Source organism: Panthera tigris, chromosome F3, assembly GCF_018350195.1.
Source record: "Panthera tigris isolate Pti1 chromosome F3, P.tigris_Pti1_mat1.1, whole genome shotgun sequence".
NCBI classification, from domain to species: Eukaryota; Metazoa; Chordata; class Mammalia; order Carnivora; family Felidae; genus Panthera; species Panthera tigris.
The window spans coordinates 10914982-10939678 of NC_056678.1; the positions used below are offsets into that span (position 1 = coordinate 10914982).

A 24697-nucleotide genomic window follows, 5' to 3' on the forward strand; every position below is an offset into this window, starting at 1 on the left:
AAGAATTGTTTCACTTGTTAAGTGTTGGGATCTCCGTCTAGGCCCCGCAAGTGTTTATTCATCCGTAATAACGCTATTCCAGTGTATTTCAGATGATTTTATAGTATGAGTTTGAATTTACTTGGAGTAAGACCATTTGGCACTTTTGGAGGCATTACTGACATTGCATTTCTTCCACAATTCACGGTATTGAAACAGATCACATCAGGAAACAGACTCCTGGCCAAACTATTCTTGAATCTGAATTTGCTTTTTTTCCTTTGTGGTTGTGATGGGTGTTATTTTTGTATCGTGTATTTACTTGGATTTTCCCGCAACACTGTTCTGGTTCTCCATCCAAAATGGAAGAAAACCAAGTTGTAGGTGTCATAGTTGACTGCTGTAGAAACAAATGACCCGTGTTGAGTTGATTCTGTGAACTCTTTGATTACTTGTCCAATGATTTTTCAGGCTTTTTTCATTTGAATTGATCTCCTACAAGAAGGACTGTTCTTGTTCATCTTCTTGCCCTCTGGATGCTGGTGTAACTTAGCAGGTCAGGATTCCTTCCCCAGGAAGAAAGTCGTAAGCTCAGCTCCTGTTACCGTTTTTGAAATTTACATGTAAGTTAATATATAACTCAGAGTCCAAAGTTGGCAGGATATAAAAACGTTTACATATCACTTAATCTTTCCATTTCATTTCATTTCATTTCTGTGTTTTTTGTTCCTGAGGCAGTTGGTTTTTCCGGGATTCAACAGGACACTTTTCCCCATCCAAGTTTTGAATTAAAGTTTTAATACTTTTCACAGCAGTTTTTGCCCGTGTACTGTAACTGTAAATCTCAGGCCTAAAAGACGCCTATTTAATGTCTCGTTCGGACTGGGATTCCCGTCCTCAGTGGCATGGACTTGATGGAGTTTAGAGCAGTGGTTTCTCTGCATCTCAGGGTACTTCACATTTGCATTTTTAGCCATTTTAACTGGTCCCTAAAAATTCTCTTTTATGACTGTGAAGACAGGCCCATCTGAATTCCACAATAATTTTACTGTGTATTCCCATAATACTCCTAGTGACTCAGGAGGGGAAAAGAAAAGGCCTGGACAAAGCAAACCATTCCCAATTGTTTAAGAAACCAGTGAACTCATCCCTTGCTTGAGCCTCATGGAATGCAGTCCGAGAGGGAAACCTGTGTTTTCCCCACACAGGAGAGCTTCTCTGGCAGTCCCATCTTGCTCATCGCATTTGGTTAGAAACCGCCGTGCTGTGCTTGGCGACCACAGGCACCATAAGCAAGGGTGTCTCCCCAGACTCCTCCCGAGAGCAGCCGGGGGAGCACCTGACTCAGGGTGCCACATCGCTGCTTGCTCTTCCCTTCTCTCTCCTGGCATCGTGACTTCCTGGGATACCTCCATCTTTTTGTCCTTAGCGTTCTCTGTCCTCGGGGGCCCCCATCCCGGGCAGAGGAGCTACAAAATGACCAGGGTGGCTGCTGCAGCGTGTCTGAGGGAGGAGGGTGGGAGGCGAGGTCTGAGAGGTGGCTAGGAGTTAGCTCTTGTCGGGCTTTGTGGACCTGTGAGGACTTTGTCCTGATCCTGGCTAATGTGGAGACTGTTTGGAGTGTTTGGAGCAGAGGAGTAATAAGATCTGATATGCATTTAAATTTTTTTTTCAGTTTATTTATTTATTTTGAGAGAGAGAAACAGAGCAAGCAGAGGAGGAGCAGAGAGAGAGAGGGGGAGAGAGAGAGAGAATCCCAAGCAGCCTCCACACTGTCGGCATGGAGCCTGATGTGGGGCTCGAGCCCACAAACCATGGGATCATGACCCGAGCCGAAACCAAGAGTCAGGCACTTAACCGACTGAGCCACCCAGGCACCCCCTGATAATGCATTTTAAAAAGCATGGACTGGCTGTGGTTAAGTGGGTGAGGGTAGGAGCAGAGACACCAGTTTAGGAAGCCACTGAAATATCCCAAGTGAAAGAGGAGAGTGGCTTGGACCAAGATGGCAGCACTGAGAGAGGCAGTGAGAGATCACTTTTGAGAAGATGTTTCTAAGTAGATACAAACCTGTTTTGTGACAGCGTGGTGGTAAGGATGTGAGAAAGAGGTCTCAAGAAGGACTCCCGGGTTTTGGCCTCAGCCACTGGAAGGCTGGAATTGCCATTTACAGAAATGGGATAGGCTGTGGAAGGGTGGGTTTGAGGATGGGAATCGGGAATTCAATTTGGTCATATTAAATTTGAGATGCCAGGTAGAAGATCCAAGTGAAGTCGTTGATAGGTGTGTGTGTGTGTGTGTGTGTGTGTGTGTGTGTGTACAGGGATCATCAGCGTTTAGGTGATATTTATAGCCTTGAAACTAGATGAGGTCCCCAAGAGATAAGAGGTCAGTGGGAGAATCTGGGACTCTCCAACATGCAGAGGTCAGAGAACTAGAAAGGAACAGGCAGTGAGATAAGAGAACAAAAGAGTGATGCTTAAGAAGTTAAACTGGGAAGAAAAAGTGTTCCAAGGCTGGGAGGGATCGGCTGTGTCAGATGTTGCAATAGGTCAGTTTGAGAATTGACTGTTGATTTAGCCACATGGAGGCCATTAGATTCTTTGACAAGAACAGTTTTAGGGGCACCTGGGTGGCTCAGTCGGTTGAGCGTCCGACTTCAGCTCAGGTCATGATCTCATAGCTTGTGAGTTCGAGCCCCGCGTCGGGCTCTGTGCCGACAGCTCGGAGCCTGGAGCCTGCTTCAGGTTCTGTCTCCCTCTCTCTCTGCCCCTAACCCACTCGCATCCTGTCTCTGTCTCTCTCAAAAATAAATAAACATTAAAAAAAAATTTAAAAAAATAGTTTTAGTGGAGTACTGGGGATAAAAGCCTGGATTGGGTTTATTCAAGAAAATATGGGAGGGGGTGGCTGGGTGGCTCAGTGGGTTAAGCATCCAGCTCTTGATTTCAACTCAGGTCATGACCTCACGGTTCGTGAGATCGAGCCCCGCATCCTGCTTGGGATTCTCCTTTCTCCCTCTTTCTCTGCCCCTCCCCCATGCGTGCTTGTACTCTTTCTCTGTCTGTCTGTCTCTCTCTCAAATAAACTTAAAAGAATTTTAAAAAGGGAGAGAATATGGGAGGAGAGAAACTGCGCACGGTGAATATAGACAGTTCTTTCAAATGAGATGCAGGGTCAAGATGTTTTTCCCCCTAAACCTGGGATATAAATATAGATATTTATTTGGCCGGTGGCAGTAACTCAGTTGAGAGTGAGAACTTCAGGAGAAAGAGGGAGGATTGCTGGATTAACATCCTTGGTGAGGCCAGAGAAGATGGGGTCCTGTGCCCCGAGCAGGGACCGGCCCCGAGGAGAGGTGCAGACCTTTCGGGCGTGGTAGCAGAGGAAACACGGAGCGTGGGGCGTTGCTGCGGGGAGCGAGGGACGTGAGGAAGTTGCCTTCAGGTTTGCTTGTTTTCTCAGTGAACTAGGAAGCATGGACCTTAGCGGGAGAGTCCAGGCGAGAGAGAAGGGGTATGAAGTGGTCCTCTGGGGGGGGCGGGGGAGAGTGACAGATCTTAGGTTCTGATGCGGCTGAAGGATCAGCAGAGTGTTGGAGGAAGTGGTCTGGAAAGACAGGAGGAGGCCGTCAGAGAGCAGAGAAGCTTGAGATTGTGGAGCAGGTGCTCGTATTGGTAGGGTCTGGGGCACTGATTCTCAGCCACGGGCACTTGGCCCCTGAGAGGATGTTTCAATGTCTGGGGACCTTTTTGGTTGCCCCAGCTGGAAGGGGAGAAGATTCCACTGACATCTGGTAGAGGCCAGGGACCCTGCTGAACATCCTGCGATGCATAGAACAGACCTGAGCAGAGAACAGTCCAGCCCGGTTGTCAGTAGTGCTAAGGCGGAGAAGCCCTGGCCGAGGGTCGGATGTGAGAATGGGGGGCTGGGACAGGCCTGAGGGTAACATTTTTGTAGAAGAGAAGATCAACAAAGAGACCAGGGCTTTGGGACGTTCATTTGATGACTAGTTGGGATCTCCAAGAACTAGGACAGCTGGAAAGAGAGAGAGAGAGAGAGAGAGAGAGAGAGGGAGAGAGAGAGTCAGGGATCAGAGGATGCTAACTAGCTGTGCATGGAGCCATTTTGTTCTTTTGGAACAGCTGATTGGCCAGAGTTGGAATCCATAACCCTGGCTGTAACAGCTGCCTGTGCAAATGAGCCAAAGAGTGAGGGTTTTTGTTTTTGTTTTTTTTTGTGTTGTTTTTTTTTAAGTCACTTGTATATTAACCAGCTCTGATGTAGTTAAGTCTGTCTCAGATCAATTGTCTAAAAGCCACTTTAGGGATTTGGTTAGTCTTTTCGGCCAAAATTCCGTGACTGTAAACTGAAACATCTTTAAATAACCTCTCCGGTACCGACCAGATTTTGCAGGCCGGCCTTGAGGCAGGGATCTGGCTTGAGAAAACCCTTGAGGAGACTTATTTATTGACTTCGCAGACTGGCTTTCCTTGTAGCGCTTGCCACTGTGGAGAAAACTAGTCAAAATCACGCAGCATAAATAAGGGTTATAAGCCAACACTGCTTCCTGGAAAAGCTGGTCAGATCTTCTGGTCTTGTGCTTTGTCCCTCGTTTTGAACTCAGATGCCCTGGGGCTGGTTTTCTGCCTACCCACAAAGGCAAGGAACATCTTTTGTTTGCTTCTTGTTTGAAAGAAGGGTTTGTTTTGAGGTTTGGGCCACAAATAATAATCCATTGTTCTCTATAATAATAATCCACCCTCTTTAGCAGAAAAAAAATCTCATTGATACAGTATGGCTATCAGTTTATTTAAAAGAATAGCCAAAGTGCCCATTGTGTCCTGCGAATAAACATTTGGAAGATGGTTGGGAGAACTGGGGGAGTACTCTTTTTCTGCCTGGCCTAGAGTCTCGGGCAAGACCTCAGGAAGAAAAACTGAGTGTGATCATCAGTCCTGGGTGACAGTAAACCCCTCCTCATTCTGCTCATCTGTTACATTCTAAGAATAATTGGAACAGATACGGATTCTTTCCAAACCATTTCTTTAGAAAATACCCTATTTGGAAGATAATATTTCCTCCATTAGCTTTAATTGTGTCCATTTTTAGGCTAACGAATTTCCTTTCTGACCTTCATTTCATCCAGGAAAGTGTCTTTTTTAAGTGAAGATTATTTTAACAGCCATCCTTAAAACCCTGATTAATTAAGTTGCCTCTGATTACAGATCTTGGAAAAAAAAAAAGAAGCTATTTTTGTATTACAAGTGATAGACATTTGAATTACTATTTCTGGGCTTAGGCTGACTGAATAAAACTCAAGGGGTAGAGTGAAAACGCGGCCCGGTGTGGTCAGCTGGTTCTCGAACTCACAGTTATCTAGCACAGGTTACACTGAGATGTAACGGTAGATGGGATTTCATTAACGAAAACAGCATGTTGTGCATGTTTTTTGCCTTAAATCCCTTACAGGAAAAGGATCAGTGAAATAATAAACACGGCTCTGAATGAAGTGATACGTTACCTAGAATAGTTTTAATTGTGTTAAAATTAAATGGAAGATGAGAAAAGTTCAGTGTGATAGCAGTTGAAATTTAACAGGTGAATGTGAGAACTACTTAAGCAAAAAAAAAAAATATGTATATATATATGTATATATATATATACACACATATATATACATATTTTTAAATATATGTTTATATTTATATATAATATATATTATATATACATATTTTAATATATATTTATATTTAATATATATTTATATTTATATATATACATATTTTTTTGTGTATATATATATATATATATATACACATATATATATATATGTGTGTGTATATATATATGGCCTCTACATCATTAAAAACAGACCACCAGGGAAGCAACCAAGATGTCCTTCAGGAGGTGAATGGATAATATCCATACCATGCTGAGTGAATATTACTCAGCAATCAAAAGAAATGAACTGTCATGCTATAAAACGACAAGGAGGAAACTTAAGTAAATACCGTTAAGTGATAAAAGCTAATCTGAAAAGGCTGTAGGATTCCGGCTCTATAATGTTCTGGAAAAGGCAAACGTACAGATACAGGAAAAAATCAGTGGTTGCCAGGGGTTTAGGGGGAGGGGGGAGGAATGAATGGGTGGAACATGGGATGTTTAGGACAGTAAAAGGATTCTGTGTTTTATTATAATAGTGGATACATGACATTGTACATTTGTCAAAACCCATGGAATGTGTAACACACAATGAACCCTACCATAAATGATGGGCTTTAGTTAATAGTGTAACAGTATTGGCTCATCAATTGTAACACATACCACACTCACAAAAGATGTTATGAGTAGGGGAAACTGGGGGTAGGGGTGGGGGAATATACTGGAACTCTCTGCTTCATGCTCAGTGTTTCTGTAACCCTAAAACTGCTCTAAGAAAAAAAGTCTGTTAATGAAAAAGAAAACATAAACATGAGGTAATAGCTGAACTCGTGAAAGTATCTTCTTACTGAAAACCAAAAACAAAATCCCAGACCGTCAGCAGTTTATCCCGCTTCTGGGAAGCACCTGGCTGTGGAATATTCTGCCAGAAATGTGTATGACACAATGGCAGCAGAGAGAGAGAGATGATTGATTGATAGACAGACAGATAATCTCTATAACTGTGTATATCAAGTAACTTTCTCATATCTTTGTCATATGCAGCATGATATTTGTACTAAATGCTACTCAAGCTTTCCTTGCTCCTCTCTCTCCAGTGACCACGGGCACATCGGCCTTGGAGGTATATACCCCAAAAGAAATCTTCGTGGCAAATGGGACACAAGGGAAGCTGACTTGCAAGTTCAAGTCCACTAATACCACCGGCACGTTGACCTCAGTCTCCTGGAGCTTCCAGCCAGAGGGGACCGACACCACTGTGTCGGTAGGAATGCTTGATCGCGCCTCCTGGGCCTGCCTCCCGGGTTCTTTATGGCTGTGATGTCATAAATACCCATTCTTCTGATGGTTCCCTTCCCAAAGGAGTGACTGTGTTGACCCGGAGATTTCAAGGCCCTTCTATTGCTCTAAACTCTCCAGGAAAAAATAAGTTCAGCATCCCTTGCTGCCCCCACCCCGGCCCCCCGCCCCCCTGCCCAGTTCTTCTCCATCAAATCCCCTTATGGAATTTCTCTTCCACGGAGCCCCTGCTGGCCAGCCTTGCTGACAATGATCGTGGTTTATGACTCTGATCCGCATTTCAGCTTTCATTTGCCCCATTTTTTATTGAATTTCTTTGAGGTCTTCCTGTTACACACACACACACACACACACACACACACACACACACACACCCCTTTCTGACTTCATTATGAGGTAGTTTGCATTTATCGTAGAGCCGCCTGATTCAGCAGTCGTCCCTGGAGCTCACTGTGCGGTGGGGATGTGGGGTCTTCAGAACCGTGTGCAACCCAGGCTGCCCTCAGTCCTCAGGGGGAGTAAGGAGTGGGAGTGGGGCGCCTGGGTGGCTCAGCCGGTTAAGCGTCCCACTCTTAATTTCATCTGCGGTCATGATCTCTCGGTTGTGAGATCGAGCCCCGCATGGTGCTCACATGCTCTCTCTCCCTCCCTCCCTCTGTCTCTCTCTTAAAAAAAAAAAAAAAAAAAAAAGGAATGGTTTGTGGGTGACTTCAGACTAAGGTGAGTGGCGGAACGAAAGCGAGGTCCAGTGAGTAACTAGCCGAGTGCTGGCTGAGCCGTGGGGCTCTTCAACACCGACCATCCTGGTTCTTGTCCCAAAGAGGGGGGATGCTCACACCTTCTGGGGCTGCTGTGAGGGCCCAGGGGGACATTGTTCAAGTCTGCTCCTGCTAAGTCTAGTTCCTGAGGTGGCTAGCGGGCATAAGTCACCGTGTTTCCGTCCCGTCTGCGTGTTGACCGTCCTTTAAGTGTCAGCATGTGCTTTCGCAGTGTTTCACAGTCCCGGTTGTCCGTGCGCAGCTGGGACAGAGTCTGTCATTTCTCTTCCAGATCGCTTCTTCTCTTGCATGATGACGAGTTACCTTGTTGGTCCTCACCCGGATGTAATTACGCCCCTCACATCACCCCCTCACCTTCACGAGGAAGGAGACTTCTCCCCACTTACAGGCTGGGGAGGGCCTGGGGACCTGCTCCGAGAGTCGTCACACCGTCCGGGCTGGAATCATTCACACCCCGTTTTCTTGCGCTCTGGTTACTCGGTTTTTTTCCCTTACATGTTCTTTCTCTCTCAGATGGAAACATTTGTTGATAACCAACTCTAGGCTTTAGGGATTGCTTGAAGCACTGTTTCTCAGTCTTTTTATTCATGGTCACCTTCCTAAGGAGTCTTTTTAAAACACACTTTTCCCAATTTCTGCCCCCCATCTACGAAACTTCATTCATTCATTCCTTTATTTATTTATTTATTTATTTATTTATTTATAGGTTTTTTGGCTTTTTTTTTTTTTTTTTTTTTTTTTTTTTTTTTTTTTTTTAGAGAGAGAGCAGGGCACAGGCAGAGGCACAGAGAGAGAGAGAGAGAGAGAGAGAGAGAGAGAGAGGGGCTCCATGCTCAACACGGAGCCCGACTCAGGGCTTCATTCCATGACCATGAGATCATGACCTGAGCCAAAATCAAGAGTTGGACCCTCAACCGACTGAGCCACCCAGGTTCCCCATGCAATTTTAATACTACAGATATATTGCATATCTGTGCTTTATGTGTAAAAAGAGCAAAATATTTTTCTCTTTCTCCCTTGCCCTTAGAGCCAGTATTTGCCCCCCCAGGGGAGATGTCACCCCTGTTGAGAAGGCACAGCTTAGAAACTCTAGTGGGAATTATCTGCCTCATAGCTGCTGCTATGACATTTTGAAGTGTCTTTTTTTTTTTTTTTTTTTTTTTTTTTTTTGCAGAAAGCCTTGTGTTAAGAATTTACCCTTGATGTCTTTCCTTAAAGAACAGAGGGACTACCTGTCCATTGTCTCTAGGTCCTGAGTTCCTGAGGGTCTTCTCTGGGAAAACTTGGGGGTGTGCATTGAGATGACTATAGCCCCTGAAATAAAACCGTTTTTATGTTTAGCCTCAGTGGCTTCAGTTTCATATGTGACGTTATCAAAGCTATGTATCTTCTGTTGAAATAAGTCTCCAAAAGAAAATCTCGGTTGCACTGGGTTGGAATATATACCCGATTTCCAAATTCTTGGGTGGACCTGTGTCCCCCAGGATTTATATAAAAAAGGAGGAAGCCCTGGATGTTGTACCAAGAAGGAAGGAAGGCTGAGGTCAAGTCCAGGTGTGCTCACCGGGTCCGGCTGGGTGTGATTCTCTGTGTGGTAGCACAGGAGTGAGTGAGAGCAGGCATCACACACACACACACACACACACACACACACACACACACACACCTGGGAAAAATTACTGCTGCTTCACACAAATGTGGCCTCAGTGCACAACATGCTTCCTGTAGAGGCAAAAGCAAGCACGCATAGGTTTACTCAAGAAAGTCTGAAGAATTGTTTAAACCTGCGAGGGTTTCCCAGCTGAAGTCTTTGGTCAGAGTAGACATGGGGGGCATTGTTTAGTCTACAGCAAATTAAACATCCCCTGGAAGATGTCCAATGGTAATAACTTTCTTTCAAGTAGTGGCTCCATTTATGCTACAAACATTCTTGCCGAGGGGGTCAAGGCAGGTGAACATACCTCAAGACTTACTATAAAGAACATGCTGTATTTTTGATGAGTGTATTTAGCTAATCCATTGGTACTTCCACACCAGCCTGGTTACAGGTAGTTCCAGAATGCTTAGCTATTGATGGAAGATCTTTTAACTCACAGGTGTCAGAACGTGTATAAGAAGATGAGTAGGATGCTTTTGATTTTCACAGATTTTCAGGAAAATTGAAGCCCGGCATACCACAGATGCCTTTTCTGGGCTGTGGAATCAGAGTCCCCATGTCTAAGCTGGAACTCATCTTTTCTCCCCTCTGTTTACCTTCTTTGCTAGTTCTTTTCAGGTAGCTGTGTCTGTCTAATGACCCAAATTTTAAAATCTTGAGTCTTATGGGGGTTTATTTTGGTCCTGTCCTTCCCTGTCTGCTCCCACTTCTTTTCCATCCCAGGAAATACGAATGTTTGCTGGGTCTTCTGTTTTGATTTCTGACATTTAGCGCTCATCAGCTTTCCTGCTTCTCTGCTCTCCGTCACATGATAAAAACCGTGCTAGGACTAGTGCAGTAGCCCCTTGGTTGTTCCTCCACTTCTGTTCATCTTTCAATCCAACCCTACATTCCACGAGGTTCATAGCCCTACAACAGTTCTTGTACCTTGTCCCTCCTCTCGTTGGAAAGCCCAGTTTCCCACTGCTAACAACGCTCAGCGCTTTGTCTAGAATGTCTTATAGGTTACTTCCAGCTTCACACTTCAGCCCTGCTTCCATTCTCTTATGAGATCATCTCCAAGCTAGTAAAAACTCTAACAGACTTCCAAGGAGGGTAAAATCTGAGAGCCTTCATGGTTTGGTTTTTTTTTTTTTTTTTTTTTAACATTTACTTATTTTTGAGAGAGAGTACAAGTGGGGAGGGGCAGAAAGAGAGGGAGACACAGAATCCGAAGCAGGCTGCAGGCTCTGAGCTGTCAGCACAGAGCCCGATGCGGGGCTCGAACCCTTGAACCATGAGATCATGACCTGAGCCAAAGTCAGATGCTCAGCCAACTGAGCCACCCAGATCTTAGTTCCTGAGAGCCTTCATAGTTCTTAACAAGCATTTAGATTATATTAAGCATAGGGGTATATGCTTGATAAATGATAATAATGTAATTATTACTATTAATATTTTCTAGTGATCTTTTAGGCATGGTGGAGGGTGGGTTAGAGGAGATCAAGGCCAGTAAAGAGGCCACAGTCCAAGATGATGAGAGCATGAAATGAGGTATTATCAGTGGGACTTCAGTAGAGAGAAGAGAGAAATGTATGAGGTAGAATTGACAGGATTCACTGGGTGGAGATTAACTGCATGGGAAGGAAGGTAGAGGAATCAAGGATTACTCCAGGATTATAGTTCGGGAGACTGGAATAATCCACCAGTTGAGATGGGACACACAGGTGGAAGGTGGAGGTTACAGAACAAGGTGATAAATTTGGAGGTAGGCAGCTGGGTTGTAAAGTGAGTAGGCATTTGGGTGAGGAGATTCTAGGGCTCAGGGGAACATCACGGATGGAGAGAGGGGCTAGGGAGTTACCAAAATATCAATGGTCCTTAAATCTTAGGAATGGATGCATCATAGGATTTGCTGTGTTCAGAGGGTTCTGAAAATGTTCTGTTTGAGTTATTGTGGAGCTCGTGGTTGACTCCTGCTGATTTGTTTGCCTGGCCCCACTATCACCCGACCTGTGAATAAGAAGAAAGGCATCAGGCCTCCTGAGGTACTTGGATTGAAGCCAGGTATCAGGATAGATCCCCACTTGCCAGGCCTTAATCTAGTTTCCAAGGTGCTGGGCTTGACCAGCCCTTGTCAACGTTTTCTTTGAGAAAGGAGTTCCTTGACTAAAAGCAGGTGTGAGGAAAGAGTGAGCTAGAGTCTGACTCTTCAAAGAGAAGTGAGAACAGTGGGGGTGTCTGGGCTTCCACTCACACACCCATGCCATTTCCAGAGGAAACTGATACATAAGAGGGAGAAACCCATCAGACTAACTGATCTGTCATATTTAGGCTTTGTTTTCTTATGTCTTTGTATAACTAAATAGTAAACTTCATGAATCCAGACTGAAACTTTTGGATTCACAGGCTCTGTCACGATGACAATCACTGGCTGTGAAGGGTCAGATGGTCCTGACTTTGACTTTGGATTCATCACCTGTTATCACTGTAACCTTGGGCAAATGGCTTCTTTGAGTCTCCTTTTCCTTCTATATGAAAAAGTGGGCAGTAATCACTACATCAGGGGTATATTGCGAAGATTTAAGATGACACATGAGTTTATTTCTTCCACTGAAATAGGATTGAACCCTGTGATTTCTAAACGGTCTGGCTTAGATTCCATAGCTTATTTGTGATATGAAGTTGTACTTCTTTCTGTATGAAGTCTTTTTTTAAAAAAGGACCTTCCACACACAGCATGCCTATTACAGAGTTTAGAGTGTCTGCCTTTAGAAAATCTCATGTGTTCTTTTTTTTTCTAATTGCAGTTTTTCCACTACTCGCAAGGGCAGGTGTATCCTGGGAATTACCCACCGTTTAAGGACAGAATCAGCTGGGCTGGAGACCTTGACAAGAAAGATGCGTCAATCAACATAGAAAATATGCAGTTTATACACAACGGCACCTACATTTGTGATGTCAAGAACCCTCCTGACATTGTTGTCCAGCCAGGACACATTAGGCTCTATGTTGTAGAGAAAGGTACTTCTTGAGTATTTCGGCGGTGATGGTGCAGTCCCGTTTATCTCCGGTTTAGTTGGAGAACAAGAGTTCCATCTGGGGGTGCATTTGGAAGGGGCGTTTTTGTGCTAGTTATGTCCCTGTTTCTGTGCACCTGTGGTCCCTCCTCACGTGCCAGGGTGCGGGGAGCCACACTCACACAGCTGTAGCAACCGTCCTCCTCATTCGTATACCTGGAACCTGCTGGTCCGGTTTCGGGAGTGTCCAGTTTTCAGTGTTTATCAGAAGTTAAGACCAAATCTTGGGTGGGGTGGGCACCGGGAGAGAAGAGGAATACTGCTTCTCCATTCTCCAGGAGAAAGTTTTAACGTTTGCAAAAACGGTACAGTTCTTTCTCCCCCCCCAACCCTCCTTTTTTTTTTTTTTTTTTTTCCTTTTTTGAAAATAAGCAGGAAACGCAGGTTCTGGTGTCTCATTTTGAGACAAAGTCTGCTTTGTTGGAGAGCACACTGAGGTAAATTCACACCCTGGATTTTCTTTGACTTCAGAGCATTGAAAGGGAGGGATTGTGTGTGCAGAAACGCTTGGCCCGGAAGCTCATTCTTTAGGATTTGTACATCCTCAGTTAGACACCAGAAGTTCATAACGCGGATGATAAGAGAGGACGTGGTCACCTCTAAAGCACTCGCTTACTAATTTCATAAAATTCCACGTCTTCTCTTGGTAGCAAAGCACCTTAAAACGATTTTGTTCTTTCTCTCTAGAGATCTTGCCCGTGTTTCCAGTTTGGGTGGTGGTGGGTATAGTTACTGCCGTGGTCCTAGGGCTCACTCTGCTCATCAGCATGATCCTGGCTGTCCTCTATAGAAGGAGAAACTCTAAACGAGATTACACTGGGTAAGACGCACTGCTTTTGGGGGGGAAGGGCGGGGGGGGCGGTGGGGGAAGGAATCAAAAACTGTCTGTATTTTTTATGGAAAAAGAATTGTGAAGAATTAGTTACTGTTTGCATTTACACCAGAATCAGAGGCGTGCCGACGTGGGCGCGCAGAAATCGGTGGCCTGCTGTCAGACGTGGGCTGTGACACTAATCCCTGCTTCAGAGGGATCAGTGTCCCTTTCTTAGGTCTGGTGCAGTGAAGCCAGTAAACGGCTTCAGCTGACGGACGTGATGACGAGGGCTTTTCCTTTCTGTACTTTTGTAAGCAGCTGTATTGCTTTGATCATTCTGGAGTGCATGGCTGGACCCATCCGAACTGGGATACAGTAAAAGTTGGGCACCCAAACGTAGAGGGAAATAGATGTTCTTTTTGTTTATGGCCGTTCCCTTGGAGCAGAGGGTGTGTGCCTAACTGAGGACCTTCTCTCTCCCCGACTCCAGCTGGACAGCTGACCCATGTAAGCTATGTAGAACTCGTGGGGTAAGACTGAGCGGAGGCTGGGTTCCAGTTGTAGCACGAGCCGGGTCCCACGTGCACGGGCGAGGCTTACCCAGCCCGAAGGCACGGTGATCTGAGAGGGTTGCATGCCCCGGGCCCCCTTGCTCGTGGACGGTGGGAACCCGGGCCCCTCTGCGCCGGGCTTTAGGAGTGCCGTGTTTTAAACAAGCTCGAGTGTTCAAATTGAGATACTGTTTGCTCGGAATGCTTCTGTTCTGCCGACTGTATCTCCCCCCTTGCATGGTGAGTGCTTTACGAGGAAATATAACCGGAGTGTTGGTTTTCAACGGGAGACTAATCCAGGATGGGGACATACTGGCCTCTGTAGTTCTTCGCTTTGGGGTTAATAAAGGGGCAGAAGAGCGTGCCTTCGAATCCTGCATGGCGTCGTGAATGCTGCTTTTCTTCTTACTTCGGTTTTTTTTCCCCCTCCCTTTTTCTACCTTGGTGTGCCGGGATCAGATCCTGCTTATCTTCCACTTCTTAAGAAAAGCTGACATAGACGACACACTGGGACTGTAACAGGGCTGGGGTCTCCTTCCACCTACACTAGACACATGGTAACTAATCACATCGCCCGTTGCTGTTAACATCCGTGTGTACGTATTCAGCCCATCTCCCTTGTTGACGACTAACTAGCTTGCTCCGAGCTAACCCAACAGTTATTATGGTTTGTCCGCAAATACGTCCTGCGTTTGCACTGGCAACTTGTCGAGCATACCAGCCCAGTGAAATTGGGTTGTCAGGTTTCCTAGGGCTTTGTATGATTATCCGAATGTATATGTTCTTCATGTAGAATGGCTGTGTGTGTGTGTGTGTGTGTGTGTGTGTGTGTTTTAGTGTTCTTTCATGCATGAATCGTGTTGTGATTGAGACCCTCTCTGTGTTAGATACTCAGACCATTTTCATTTGGGATGCAAAGCTTCCCGTTTCAGAGAAGACGCAGCTTAAACACACAGCTGGCTTCGGGCTTCGTAACAACACTTGAACGTGAACCTTGCCAAACTCCTAAGATTTTCTTTAAAAATACATCCGAAAGGATTGAAGCTCTGACAAGTACCAATAGAGAATCCCTAAAGAGTTCCCTCCCGGCATTTGCCTTCCCTTCTTTATTTACGAGATAATCCTTGTTGTTAAAGACCCCCCCCCCGTCCCGTCCCCCCCCCCCGGGCCCTTGAAAAAGTCCAGCCTGTGTGATGTGGCATTCCACAGTTTCTTATCACTCACGACTTCCTGGGTTTTCTTCGGTTTGGTTATAGTTCTGGTGGGGGGACACCGAAGATGGGGAACTAGGGAATGAAAGGAATGAGATGAGCCAAGACTGCTGCCTCGATGTGGATCTGTAATTCGGGAAATGCATTCAGCAGGGGCTCGCCTTGCATTGCTGTTACGAAGGCTTAGCTTACTCCCGTAAACCTTTATCCCAGAGGAGTGACGGCAGGAGAAACACACAAAGCAGCCAGAGGATAAATGGGCATTATAGCCAGAGGCCCTTCAGGAGACAGGATTGTTGCACAGTGAGGCAAAGAGGTGGCACCGTACTGGTTTCTGTATTTAGCCCAGAGGAGGTTCGCTGACTTACAAGAGATAGTGTCAGGGATTAAAAAAAAAGAGTCTCAAGATCTGTGATCATTTTGACACTCATCGTTCTGTCGTGTTTTGTTCTATCTGCGGCTTCATCTTGTCATCACTTGCATTTCTGTATTTTTCCCCCTTTATTTTAATTAAATTTTTTTTTTTTTTACATCTGTTCTCCACATTGCCAACTCATCAGCTGCAGTACATCAGAGAGTGTCTCACCGGTTAAGCAGGCTCCCCGGAAGTCCCCCTGCGACACAGAGGGTCTAGTAAAGAGCCTGCCTTCTGGATCTCACCAGGTAACGGCTGATTGCCCTTTTGCCCGCCGCCCTGTGCTCTCTGCCACTTGCCTGGTGCAGGAGAGGACACTGAGCCGCGAGACAGAAGCGGAGTAAGACAGAAAACAGAGCAAGAGAGGACGAGGGGAAATAACGCTGGCTGGGGAGGATCGCAAGCACTACTAACAGATTGTTCTCCAATAACGTGGCTCCTCTGGCCCGAATGAAATTAGGAAACGGCTTTGGCAGGTGTAATTCCTTCATTGCTTAAGGAAATAAATCCAAAGACCTAGATTCTGTTTTGAGGTCCTCTATAGGACCAGAAATTCGCAGGGAAGAGTTGATATTCTTGGTATTGAAAATAAAAAAATTATTTTGTATGAATTCTTCAGAAGAAATTGAAAGTCAGCATTTATCTGGATAACTGGTAGGCTGGATGAACAAGGAAAGGCGTCGATTTCTACTTCTAGAGAGTACAGAAGGGGCACCTGGGGGCTCAGTCGTTGAAGCGTCTGACTCTTGATTTTGGCTCAGATCATAGCCTCGCAGTTTGTGAGCTCGAGCCCTGCGTCAGGCTCTACGCTGATAACACAGAGCCTGCTTGGGATTCTCGGTCTCCCTCTCTGCCTCTCCCCTGCTCCTGTGCGCTCTCCCTCTAAATAAAAAAAAACATACTTTTTTTTTTTTTTTAAAGTACAGAAGAGAAAGAACTTTTATTTGGAACTTAACACAGAATCTAGCATCATGGTTAATACCGTGTTTTGGCTATGCTATTGTAACTGTAATTGTGGCGTGGCAAAAATTCCACAGCTTAGTATATACAATTCTGTTGTAGAGCAATTTTGTTCTTCTGGGGTCGAAAGCATCCTAAGGAGTTTGGTTAGTTACAGCTTTTCCCTGAGGTGTTTTAGAGGTCGGATGGATTCAAAAGGAAGTAAAGGTGTTAATACATAGTGAGGAAACTGAGGCATTGTGGTATTAAATTACTAAAAGCTCATACCCAGCTAACAACAGAATTAGGGCTAGAGCTCAAGTTTCTAGACCGTACATTCTCTGTCATAACAGCATCAGGGCTCATGACTTATTCCTAGTCTGTCTGTCTCTCTTGGATAACACAGTATACCTCAGATACACTAATTTGGATTGTGAATGAGAATAGGGTTGTGAATAAAGGCTTGAGAGTTGGGCCTAAGATCTAAAAAGCCTTGGAAACTTTTTTTCTGCCTTTGAAGTGCTGTGGGAGTTGCTCACCCGCTGAAAGCAGACTAGGAAACAAATGGTTTGGGGACGTTGGCAAACAGGTTGAATGGTACTGTTTTCCCTAAGAGAAAGGAAACGAGGAGTCCTGTGATCGTCTGAGTTTACTGCCTTGAAGCAGTTTCCACACTGCAGTGCCAGGAGAAGAAACAGAAATGGAGCTCAGTTGTCTCACCGAATTGAGGAGGCAGAAGTCAGTGTTTGGAGAGGCCAACGTAGCTAGGCTTGCTGCAGCAAAGTACCAGAGAAAAAGAAACTACACAGAGAAGAAGAGAGTTTCAGACATCTGGAGTGGTGGGGCTCCCTTGAGCCTTTTCTGAGTATAGTTTTTTGCATGCATGGGAGAAAAGACCCTACAACCAGAGAAAGAACCACTTGAAAAGCAGTAGGTTATATGATATCCTACAGGGCTAGGAATTGTTTGTGTTCCTAAAAGCCAGAGTGCAGAGACCTCATAATATACAGAATATCGGTCGTGGTCCTCAGAATGGTCATGCGTTAGTAGTGGGGTTAAGGTAGCACCAGAATAAGGATGCTGTGGATCTGCCATAACAAAGCGTAAAAGGAGACCTTTAAAGAATCAAACTAAGAAAGTATTTTAGCTGCATGCCATAACAAAACCCAACACTCTTTACAAGAATACAACAAAATTCAGCACCCAACAATGCAAAGTTTACCAAGTCCAGCACCAGTCAAAAATTACCACACATACAGAGAAGCAAGAAAATAAAAACATAAATAAGAGAAAAGCCAATCAACAGAAACAAACCCAGAAATGACAGACAATGGAATTCATAGAACCAGGACTTTTAAACAAGTATGATGAATCTTCTAAATAACCTTAATGATGTAAAGGAAACCTTGACATAATGAGGAAATATAAAAAAGACCAAAGTGGAAACAAAACAAAATAAAACAAAACATTGGATGGTGTAAACCACAGATTAGACGCTATAGAAGAAAAGATCAGTAAGCTTGAAGACACAGCAATAGAAATTATCCAAAATGAAGCATGAGGAGACGGGCAGACGAGTGAAAATGGACAATATCAAACAATCTGATGGGAGTCTGGAAAGGAAAGGAAAGAGAAGGGAGTAAGGAAAAAAAACCAAAGAATAATAGCAAACGCTTTCTATTCTTTTCACTATTTCTTCTGATATTTATCTTCATGTTTCTAAACAACTTTATCACATTGCTACTTCAGTACTTCAATTTTAGATACTATCTACTGACTCCATACTATGAAAAACGAGAATATACATTTCTTTTTCTCCCAGCCTTTCTTCCCAGCACACACTCTGTACACATACATATATATACACCGGCCTCTCCCCAGTGTGTATCTCACTGTATTTAGGTATATTTCAGTGCCACATGTACCTGTTTGTTTTTCACTGTTGTACCACATATATATGCTTCCTTTTATACTTTTTTGTTTTTCACGGAGCCAATATTTGCCTCATTTTTTGTTTGCATAGTTTTCTAAGTATATCTTTATATTCCATCTCAGAACTCTCTCTAATTGGAACACCTTCAAACATGTCACATATTCTGTTGGTTTCATTTTCTTTTTGGAGACATACCTGTTAGAATCTTCTAGCTTTGTTGTGCCTTAGGCTGCTGCAGAGCAGTCATCCTGGGCCTCCTCTCCCAAGGAATTTCATTTACTCATTTCTTATTTAGACCTCAGGTCTTCACCTTTTTAGTTTATTCTCATGTTACAGTGGGACATATCATCCATAACTTCTTGAGAAAAGATGCACAGGAGATAAAAATTTTGAGGCTTTGTTTGATAAGCAGAATAATGACCCCAGAGATGTCCAGATTCTAATTCCTAGGACCTGTGGAAGGTATTGCCTCACCTTTCACAAGGACCCCGCAGCTCTGATCAAGGATCTGAAATGGGGAGATTCTCCTGGATAATCCATGCGGGCCCAGTGTCATCACCGGGGTCCTTGTAAGAGAGAGAGGCAGGAGGGTCAGAGTCAGGGAGAGATTCGAAGATGCTATACCTTGGGCCTTGAAGATAGAGGACGGAGTCTCAAGCCAAGGAATGCAGGCAGCTTCCGTAAGCTGGGAAGAACAAGGAGGTGGGTTCCCCCCACAGCCCCCAGAGTAACGCAGCCCTGCTGATACTTGATTTTAGCCCTCCTGGCCTCCGAAACTGTAAGATAACACATTTGTTTCTAGCATGTCTAAAGTTGTTTTTACTCTCCTCTCTCTGACGTGCTCGATAATGCAGTTGGGTAGGATTCCAGGTTATAAATTGTTTTCCTTCAGTATTTTGAGACGTTGATTTTTCTAGCTTCTAGTGCTAAGTTGCTGTGTTCTGATTCCTGCTTCTTTGGTAGTGGTTTTATTCCACTTCTCAGAATCTTTTTTATCCCTTGTGTTCTGAAATTTTATAAAATTGTGAGTCTTTTTTATTCATTGTGCTGGATGCTCCATGGGCTCTTTCCATTTGAAAACTGTGTCCCTCGGTTTTAGGATATTTTCTTCCATTATTCTTTAGAAATGTTCTTCCTTCCATTTTCGGTTCTCTCTTTTTGGAAATTCCTACCAGGAATTGGACCAACACCTAGATCAGTCCTTTAGTTTTCTTATGTTTTGTTTTGCAGTTTTTGTTCTGCTTTCTAGCAAATTTCTGCAATATTATCTTCAACTTTTATTGAATATTAAATTTCAGCTTTTTATTTTCCAGAGCTATTTCTTTTTTTTTTTTATTTTTTTTAATGTTTTATTTATTTTTGAGTCAGAGAGAGACAGAGCATGAGCAGGGGAGGGGCAGAGGGAGAGGGAGACACAGAATCTGAAACAGGCTCCAGGCTCCGAGCTGTCAGCACAGAGCTCGATGCGGAGCTCGAACTCACAAACTGCGAGATCGTGACCTGAGCCAAAATCGGACGCTTAATCGACTGAGCCACCCAGGCACCCCTCAAGAGCTATTTCTTATTCTCTAATTATAACGTCCTCTACTTGTTTTCATGAATGCATAGTCTTACCTCTCTGAGCATATCATTTTTTCTTCTGTTTTATGTGATTTTGTAAATGTTTTCTCCCATCACTTGATTTTGCTGTTTCTTTTGAATTGCCTTTTTCTCTTATTATTTCTGTCTTTCATATTAGAAGCTTTACTTAAATGCCCAATGATCCTTGGCTATCCATCATATTTAATTCAGGTACTCAAATCTGGGGGCGCCTGGGTGGCTCAGTCGGTTGAGTGTCTGACTTTAGCTCAGGTCATGATCTCACAGTTCTTGAGTTCAAGCCCACACCGGGCTCTGTGCTGATAGCTCAGACCCCACTTCGGATCCCCATTCCCCCCTCGCTCTGCCCCTCCCCCCCCCTCAAAAATAAATCATTTGAAAAATAAGGTACTCAAATCTGATCAGCTCTTTGTGCAGAGATAGAGCTTCCTGGGTGGCGGGGGGCTTCGCTGTTTGTATAAAGTGCTGTCTGTTTTCCAGTTCGGGGCCTCTAAGTGTCAGTTGCAGAGGGTCCTTGGGTCCTTTCTCTTGAGTTAGTCAATTTTTCCAGAAGGAAATCTGATCTCCAGCTTGGGAGTTGAACAGAGGAAGGAGAGATGAGGGCTCACTGTTCAGGAAGCAGACTCGCCCACCCCGTTTTCAGTGCAGACACCTCCCCCAGCCGTGCCTGCTGTTCTTGAGTCAGAGACTGCCTCACTTCCTGTGAGTAAGCCCCCCAGGGTTCTGCCCAGGCCTGACTCGATGGCATTTTCTAGAGGTTGGTGAGAATTCACGCACCGTGTCGATCTCTATTGGCATTTTTCGGCATTTGCAAGATAACACCAGGGTAGCTTTGGGGTGTTCCTCATAGTCAATCCTTGGCTTATTTCCTCGGGCTCAGTGCAGACCCCTGAAGGCCCCTGCTCTCCCCGTCCTGTTGTAAAGCAGGGTTTCTGTTCAGGTGGCATGGACCTGGAGTCCCCTGGGTCTTCCTCGGTTATTTTCATCTTGCCTACCAAACTTTTTAGTTTCCAGTGGTGCTTGTTAAAACTAGTTTCTGCCTTGCATGTTTCTGGAATTTACCAATCCCGTGCCAGTTAACCCAAGGCTTGGAAGTGGACCGTGTGATTTCCTAGCAAATTCATCTTCTAGTATTTGTTTCATTTAGATTTGCATTTAGTGGGTGTGTCAACTTACAACGGGGAATGTTACCCTAAGGTTAAAACATTCGCTTCACTTACTCTGCAAGCCCCGCAGAGCGTTAGCAGGTGACCCTGGTGTGTGTTTTTATTCACCACCACACGCTACCTTCAGCTTATGTCTCAGGGGTGCATACATTTCAGAGCCCCAGAGTATTTAACGGAGGTGGTTCTCTCCAGAATCCTTTATGGTAGCTGTGTCTTCAGTTTGTTCAAACTAAGGCCACAATGGTTTTCACAGTTTGGGAAACTTGACCTCATTAGGGAATTTAGGAGATTAAATACGTTTTATAAGTTGGGCACAACCAAACAATAATTCTTTTAAGAATCTAATCATCCCAAGGGGCGTGTCGGTTAAGCCTCCGACTTCAGCTCAGGTCACGATCTCGCGGTCCGTGAGTTCGAGCCCCGCGTCGGGCTCTGGGCTGACGGCTCAGAGCCTGGAGCCTGCTTCCGATTCTGTGTCTCCCTCTCTCTCTGTCCCTCCCCCGTTCATGCTCTGTCTCTCTCTGTCCCAAAAATAAATAAAAACGTTAAAAAAAAATTAAAGAATCTAATCATCCCTTTGTATGTTCTGTTTTGATCACTTCCACACACAGGTGAGCGCTTACCGTACGTGCAGTGTGGGCCGAACACGGGAGATGCAGGGATGATTAACACCCAGGCCCTGCCCTCGAGAACCTTCGAGTCTCCTGGGGTGTTGAGATCATTTTTAGGATTTTCCATTATGTGGAGAATTTTTTTATACATAGCCTAACGCATAATTGTTGTCATTATTGTTTTTTAATACCCTGACAAACAGCCTTGAGGAAATCTTTGTATTTAGATAAACTCCAGGGTAGTGTTTTCAGAATTAATGCTGTGTGAGGTGCCTGGGTGGCTCAGGCGGTTAAGCGTCCAACTTCAGCTCAGGTCACGATCTCACAGTCAGTGGGTTCGAGCCCCGTGTCATGCTCTGTGCTGACAGCTCAGAGCCTGGAGCCTGCTTTGGATTCTGTGTCTCCCTCTCTCTCTGCCCCTCCCCCACTCATGCTCTGTCTCTCTCTCTCTCAAAAATAAATAAACATTCAAAAAATTTTTAAAAAACAATTAGTGATGTGTTACAAACTAGCACTGACTCTGGGGTCTAGCCAATGGTGTTAACTTGGGGAGAATTATTTAACTTCAGCGTCTGTTCTCATCTCTGAAATAATGGGTTGGGCAAGTTGATCTTCTCATTTTTCTTCTTCTTCTTCTTCTTCTTCTTCTTCTTCTTCTTCTTCTTTTTTTCTTTTTTTAAGTAGGCTTCATGCCCATTGTGGAGCCCAGTGTGGGGCTCAAACTCACAAGCTTGCGATCAAGACCTGAGCTGAGATCAAGAGTTGGACGCTTAACTTAGTGAGCCACCCAGGCGCCCCTCATTTTTCTGTATTTAATTATAAGGGCCCCTGGTGCACTGTGCTTTGTAAGAACAGGTTTAGGCAGTTGCTGCCCACCTTAGCAATCAGGTTGGTGAAGTAGGGGTGTGGATGGGAATATTTGCGGACGATCCCTTGGTGCTTTCCTCCAAGGGTTCTACCGTGACATGTTCCCTGATCATCAAAACCTTCCATTTCCTGCCTGCAGGCGTCATCCTATCTAATAGCATTAGTAATGACCACTTGGATGAGTAAATACCTCCATGTTATCAGAAGACGAGTAGCATCCAGAATGCGCTAACAAGGAAATTTACAAAAGATGTAACACCCGGGCAGGACATTAAGTTTGCTGTATTATTTGTCTGTCCTTGGTCACCGTTTTTGTTATAATTGGAAGACTTAGTAACAGAAAGCTTGAATAAAAGTGGCTTTCAAATTAAGTAAGAGGCTTATGGGGCGCCTGGGCGGCTCAGTCGGTTAAGCTTCTGACTTCAGCTCAGGTCATGATCTCGCGGTTCGTGAGTTCGAGCCCCATATCCAGCTTTGCGCTGACTGCTCAGAGCCTGGAGGCTGCTGTCTCTCAAAAGTAAAAAACTTTTTAAAAAAAGGAAGAGGTCTGTTAACTCACAAGAGTCCCAAGCACTGTACTTCTGTCTGGGTTCTTCCGGTCTGTGGCCCAATGGTGTCGTCCACGACAGTTCTTTCCATCGTATGCTCTGCATATTGTCTTTGTTCTAAGGCTCCTTCCCGCAGCTGCCCTGGTTCCAGGCCGGACATGGGGAGGGGGGCAGGGAAGAGCTGAATCTCCTTCCCTGCAGTTTTTATTATGGAGGAAAACCTTTACCAGAAGCCCCCCAGCGAACTTCTGAGTCCCCTTTGGGGCCAGGTCACATGCTGTAGCCTCTTCCAGTCATCTGCAAAGGCACAGGAATTATGACTGGCTTCACCCCTGGGGGCGGGGCAGGGTGGGGTCATTTACCCAAGCAAAGGGAGGGTGAACACCCAAACCTAAAGCAAGGTCCTTCCAGTGAATCGGATGTGGAAGGTTGGATGAGCAAGGGTGTTCGGTAGGCCCTCCTTGGGGTATCACGGCATCAGGGATGAGAGGTACCATTCTTTCTTTGTAAAGCTTAGTTTAAAATAATTTTTGTGGGTATCTTTTCTGAGGAGTTGGCTTTCTAGATCCTTTTCTGGAAATGGGTCGTGTTTCGTAGACAACAGGCAGGCTGTGGGGGGAGGGGTGATTGAATGGACCAGTTCGGTACTGGTCGGCTGGGTGCACAGACCTGGTGATGCTTGAGGAAGCCCCCCGCCCCGGGCATTGCCTCACCCTGTCCCCACAGCAGCCCGGCGAGGCACGTTGTCTTGTCCCTGTTTTACACACGGAGAGACTGAGGCTTAGTTAGGTAGAGTCACCTGCTCAAGGTTACTCGTTAGCGGCAGAGCTGGTGTGAGACCGAGATCTGTCTGGCTGGAAGGCAGGCAGGCGCTCATGGCCTCGTGTCTGTCCGGTTCTTTTCAACTCTGTTTTGATCGTCAGTCTCATCGACCTCGGAGTCGTAATACGCAGCTGCGTTTCACATCTGTGTGCGGCAGAGACACGAACGCCGACAAAGGTGTTGAGTGAAAGTCACCGAGCACGTAGTGGAAGCAGGTGTTCTGTCTTGGTGGTGCCTGTGCCAGGGGCTCAGGTGTGACTGAGGTTAGAAAGGGTCACAGAGACCATGGCAAGTGGGTGGCCGGACACACTCAACACAGTGGCTTCGGCGTGGTTAGTGCCTGAGTGCAGCTACAGGCCTCCTCGGTCTCCCCCAGCCCTCTCCCCTCACCCTCACCCTCACCCTCACCAGTACGTTTTCATATTGGAATACATTCCATGCACGTGGAATCCAGGAGTAATTTTCTCTCGAATTGGCGCTAAAAGAAAAGATCCAGGTCAAGCGGTTCGTGTCTTGAAATATTTTCAGGAGTTAAGGATAATTTGTGTAGTAAATAGTTGGGGAAAGATATATCCAGAGCAGTTTTTCATTTGATTGTTGTTATTTCTTGGTGGCAAAGTTCCCTCACCCCCTCCCCGCCCCCCCGCCAAAAAAAAAAGTGGAGGGTGGAAAGGGTGAGTGCCAAGATATACAGTAAAAACAGCTAGATTACTGATAATGCTGTTCTGGGGGTTGTTTTAATTCTCGAGTCCCCAAAAGTGACTGTCTTAGCAGTGGCAGTCAT

At 45.1% G+C, this 24697-nt stretch overlaps 1 protein-coding gene across 1 annotated transcript in view; it reads left to right on the forward strand.

Moving 5' to 3' along the window:
• Nucleotides 1–24697, forward strand: part of MPZL1 (myelin protein zero like 1) — a 64036-nt gene that overhangs the window by 34634 nt on the left and 4705 nt on the right. The window contains exons 2-5 of the mRNA XM_042975809.1: nucleotides 6741–6907; nucleotides 12168–12381; nucleotides 13125–13257; nucleotides 15574–15676. Coding sequence (XP_042831743.1) covers nucleotides 6741–6907; nucleotides 12168–12381; nucleotides 13125–13257; nucleotides 15574–15676 — 617 coding nt within the window. The remainder of the gene's footprint in view (nucleotides 1–6740; nucleotides 6908–12167; nucleotides 12382–13124; nucleotides 13258–15573; nucleotides 15677–24697) is intronic.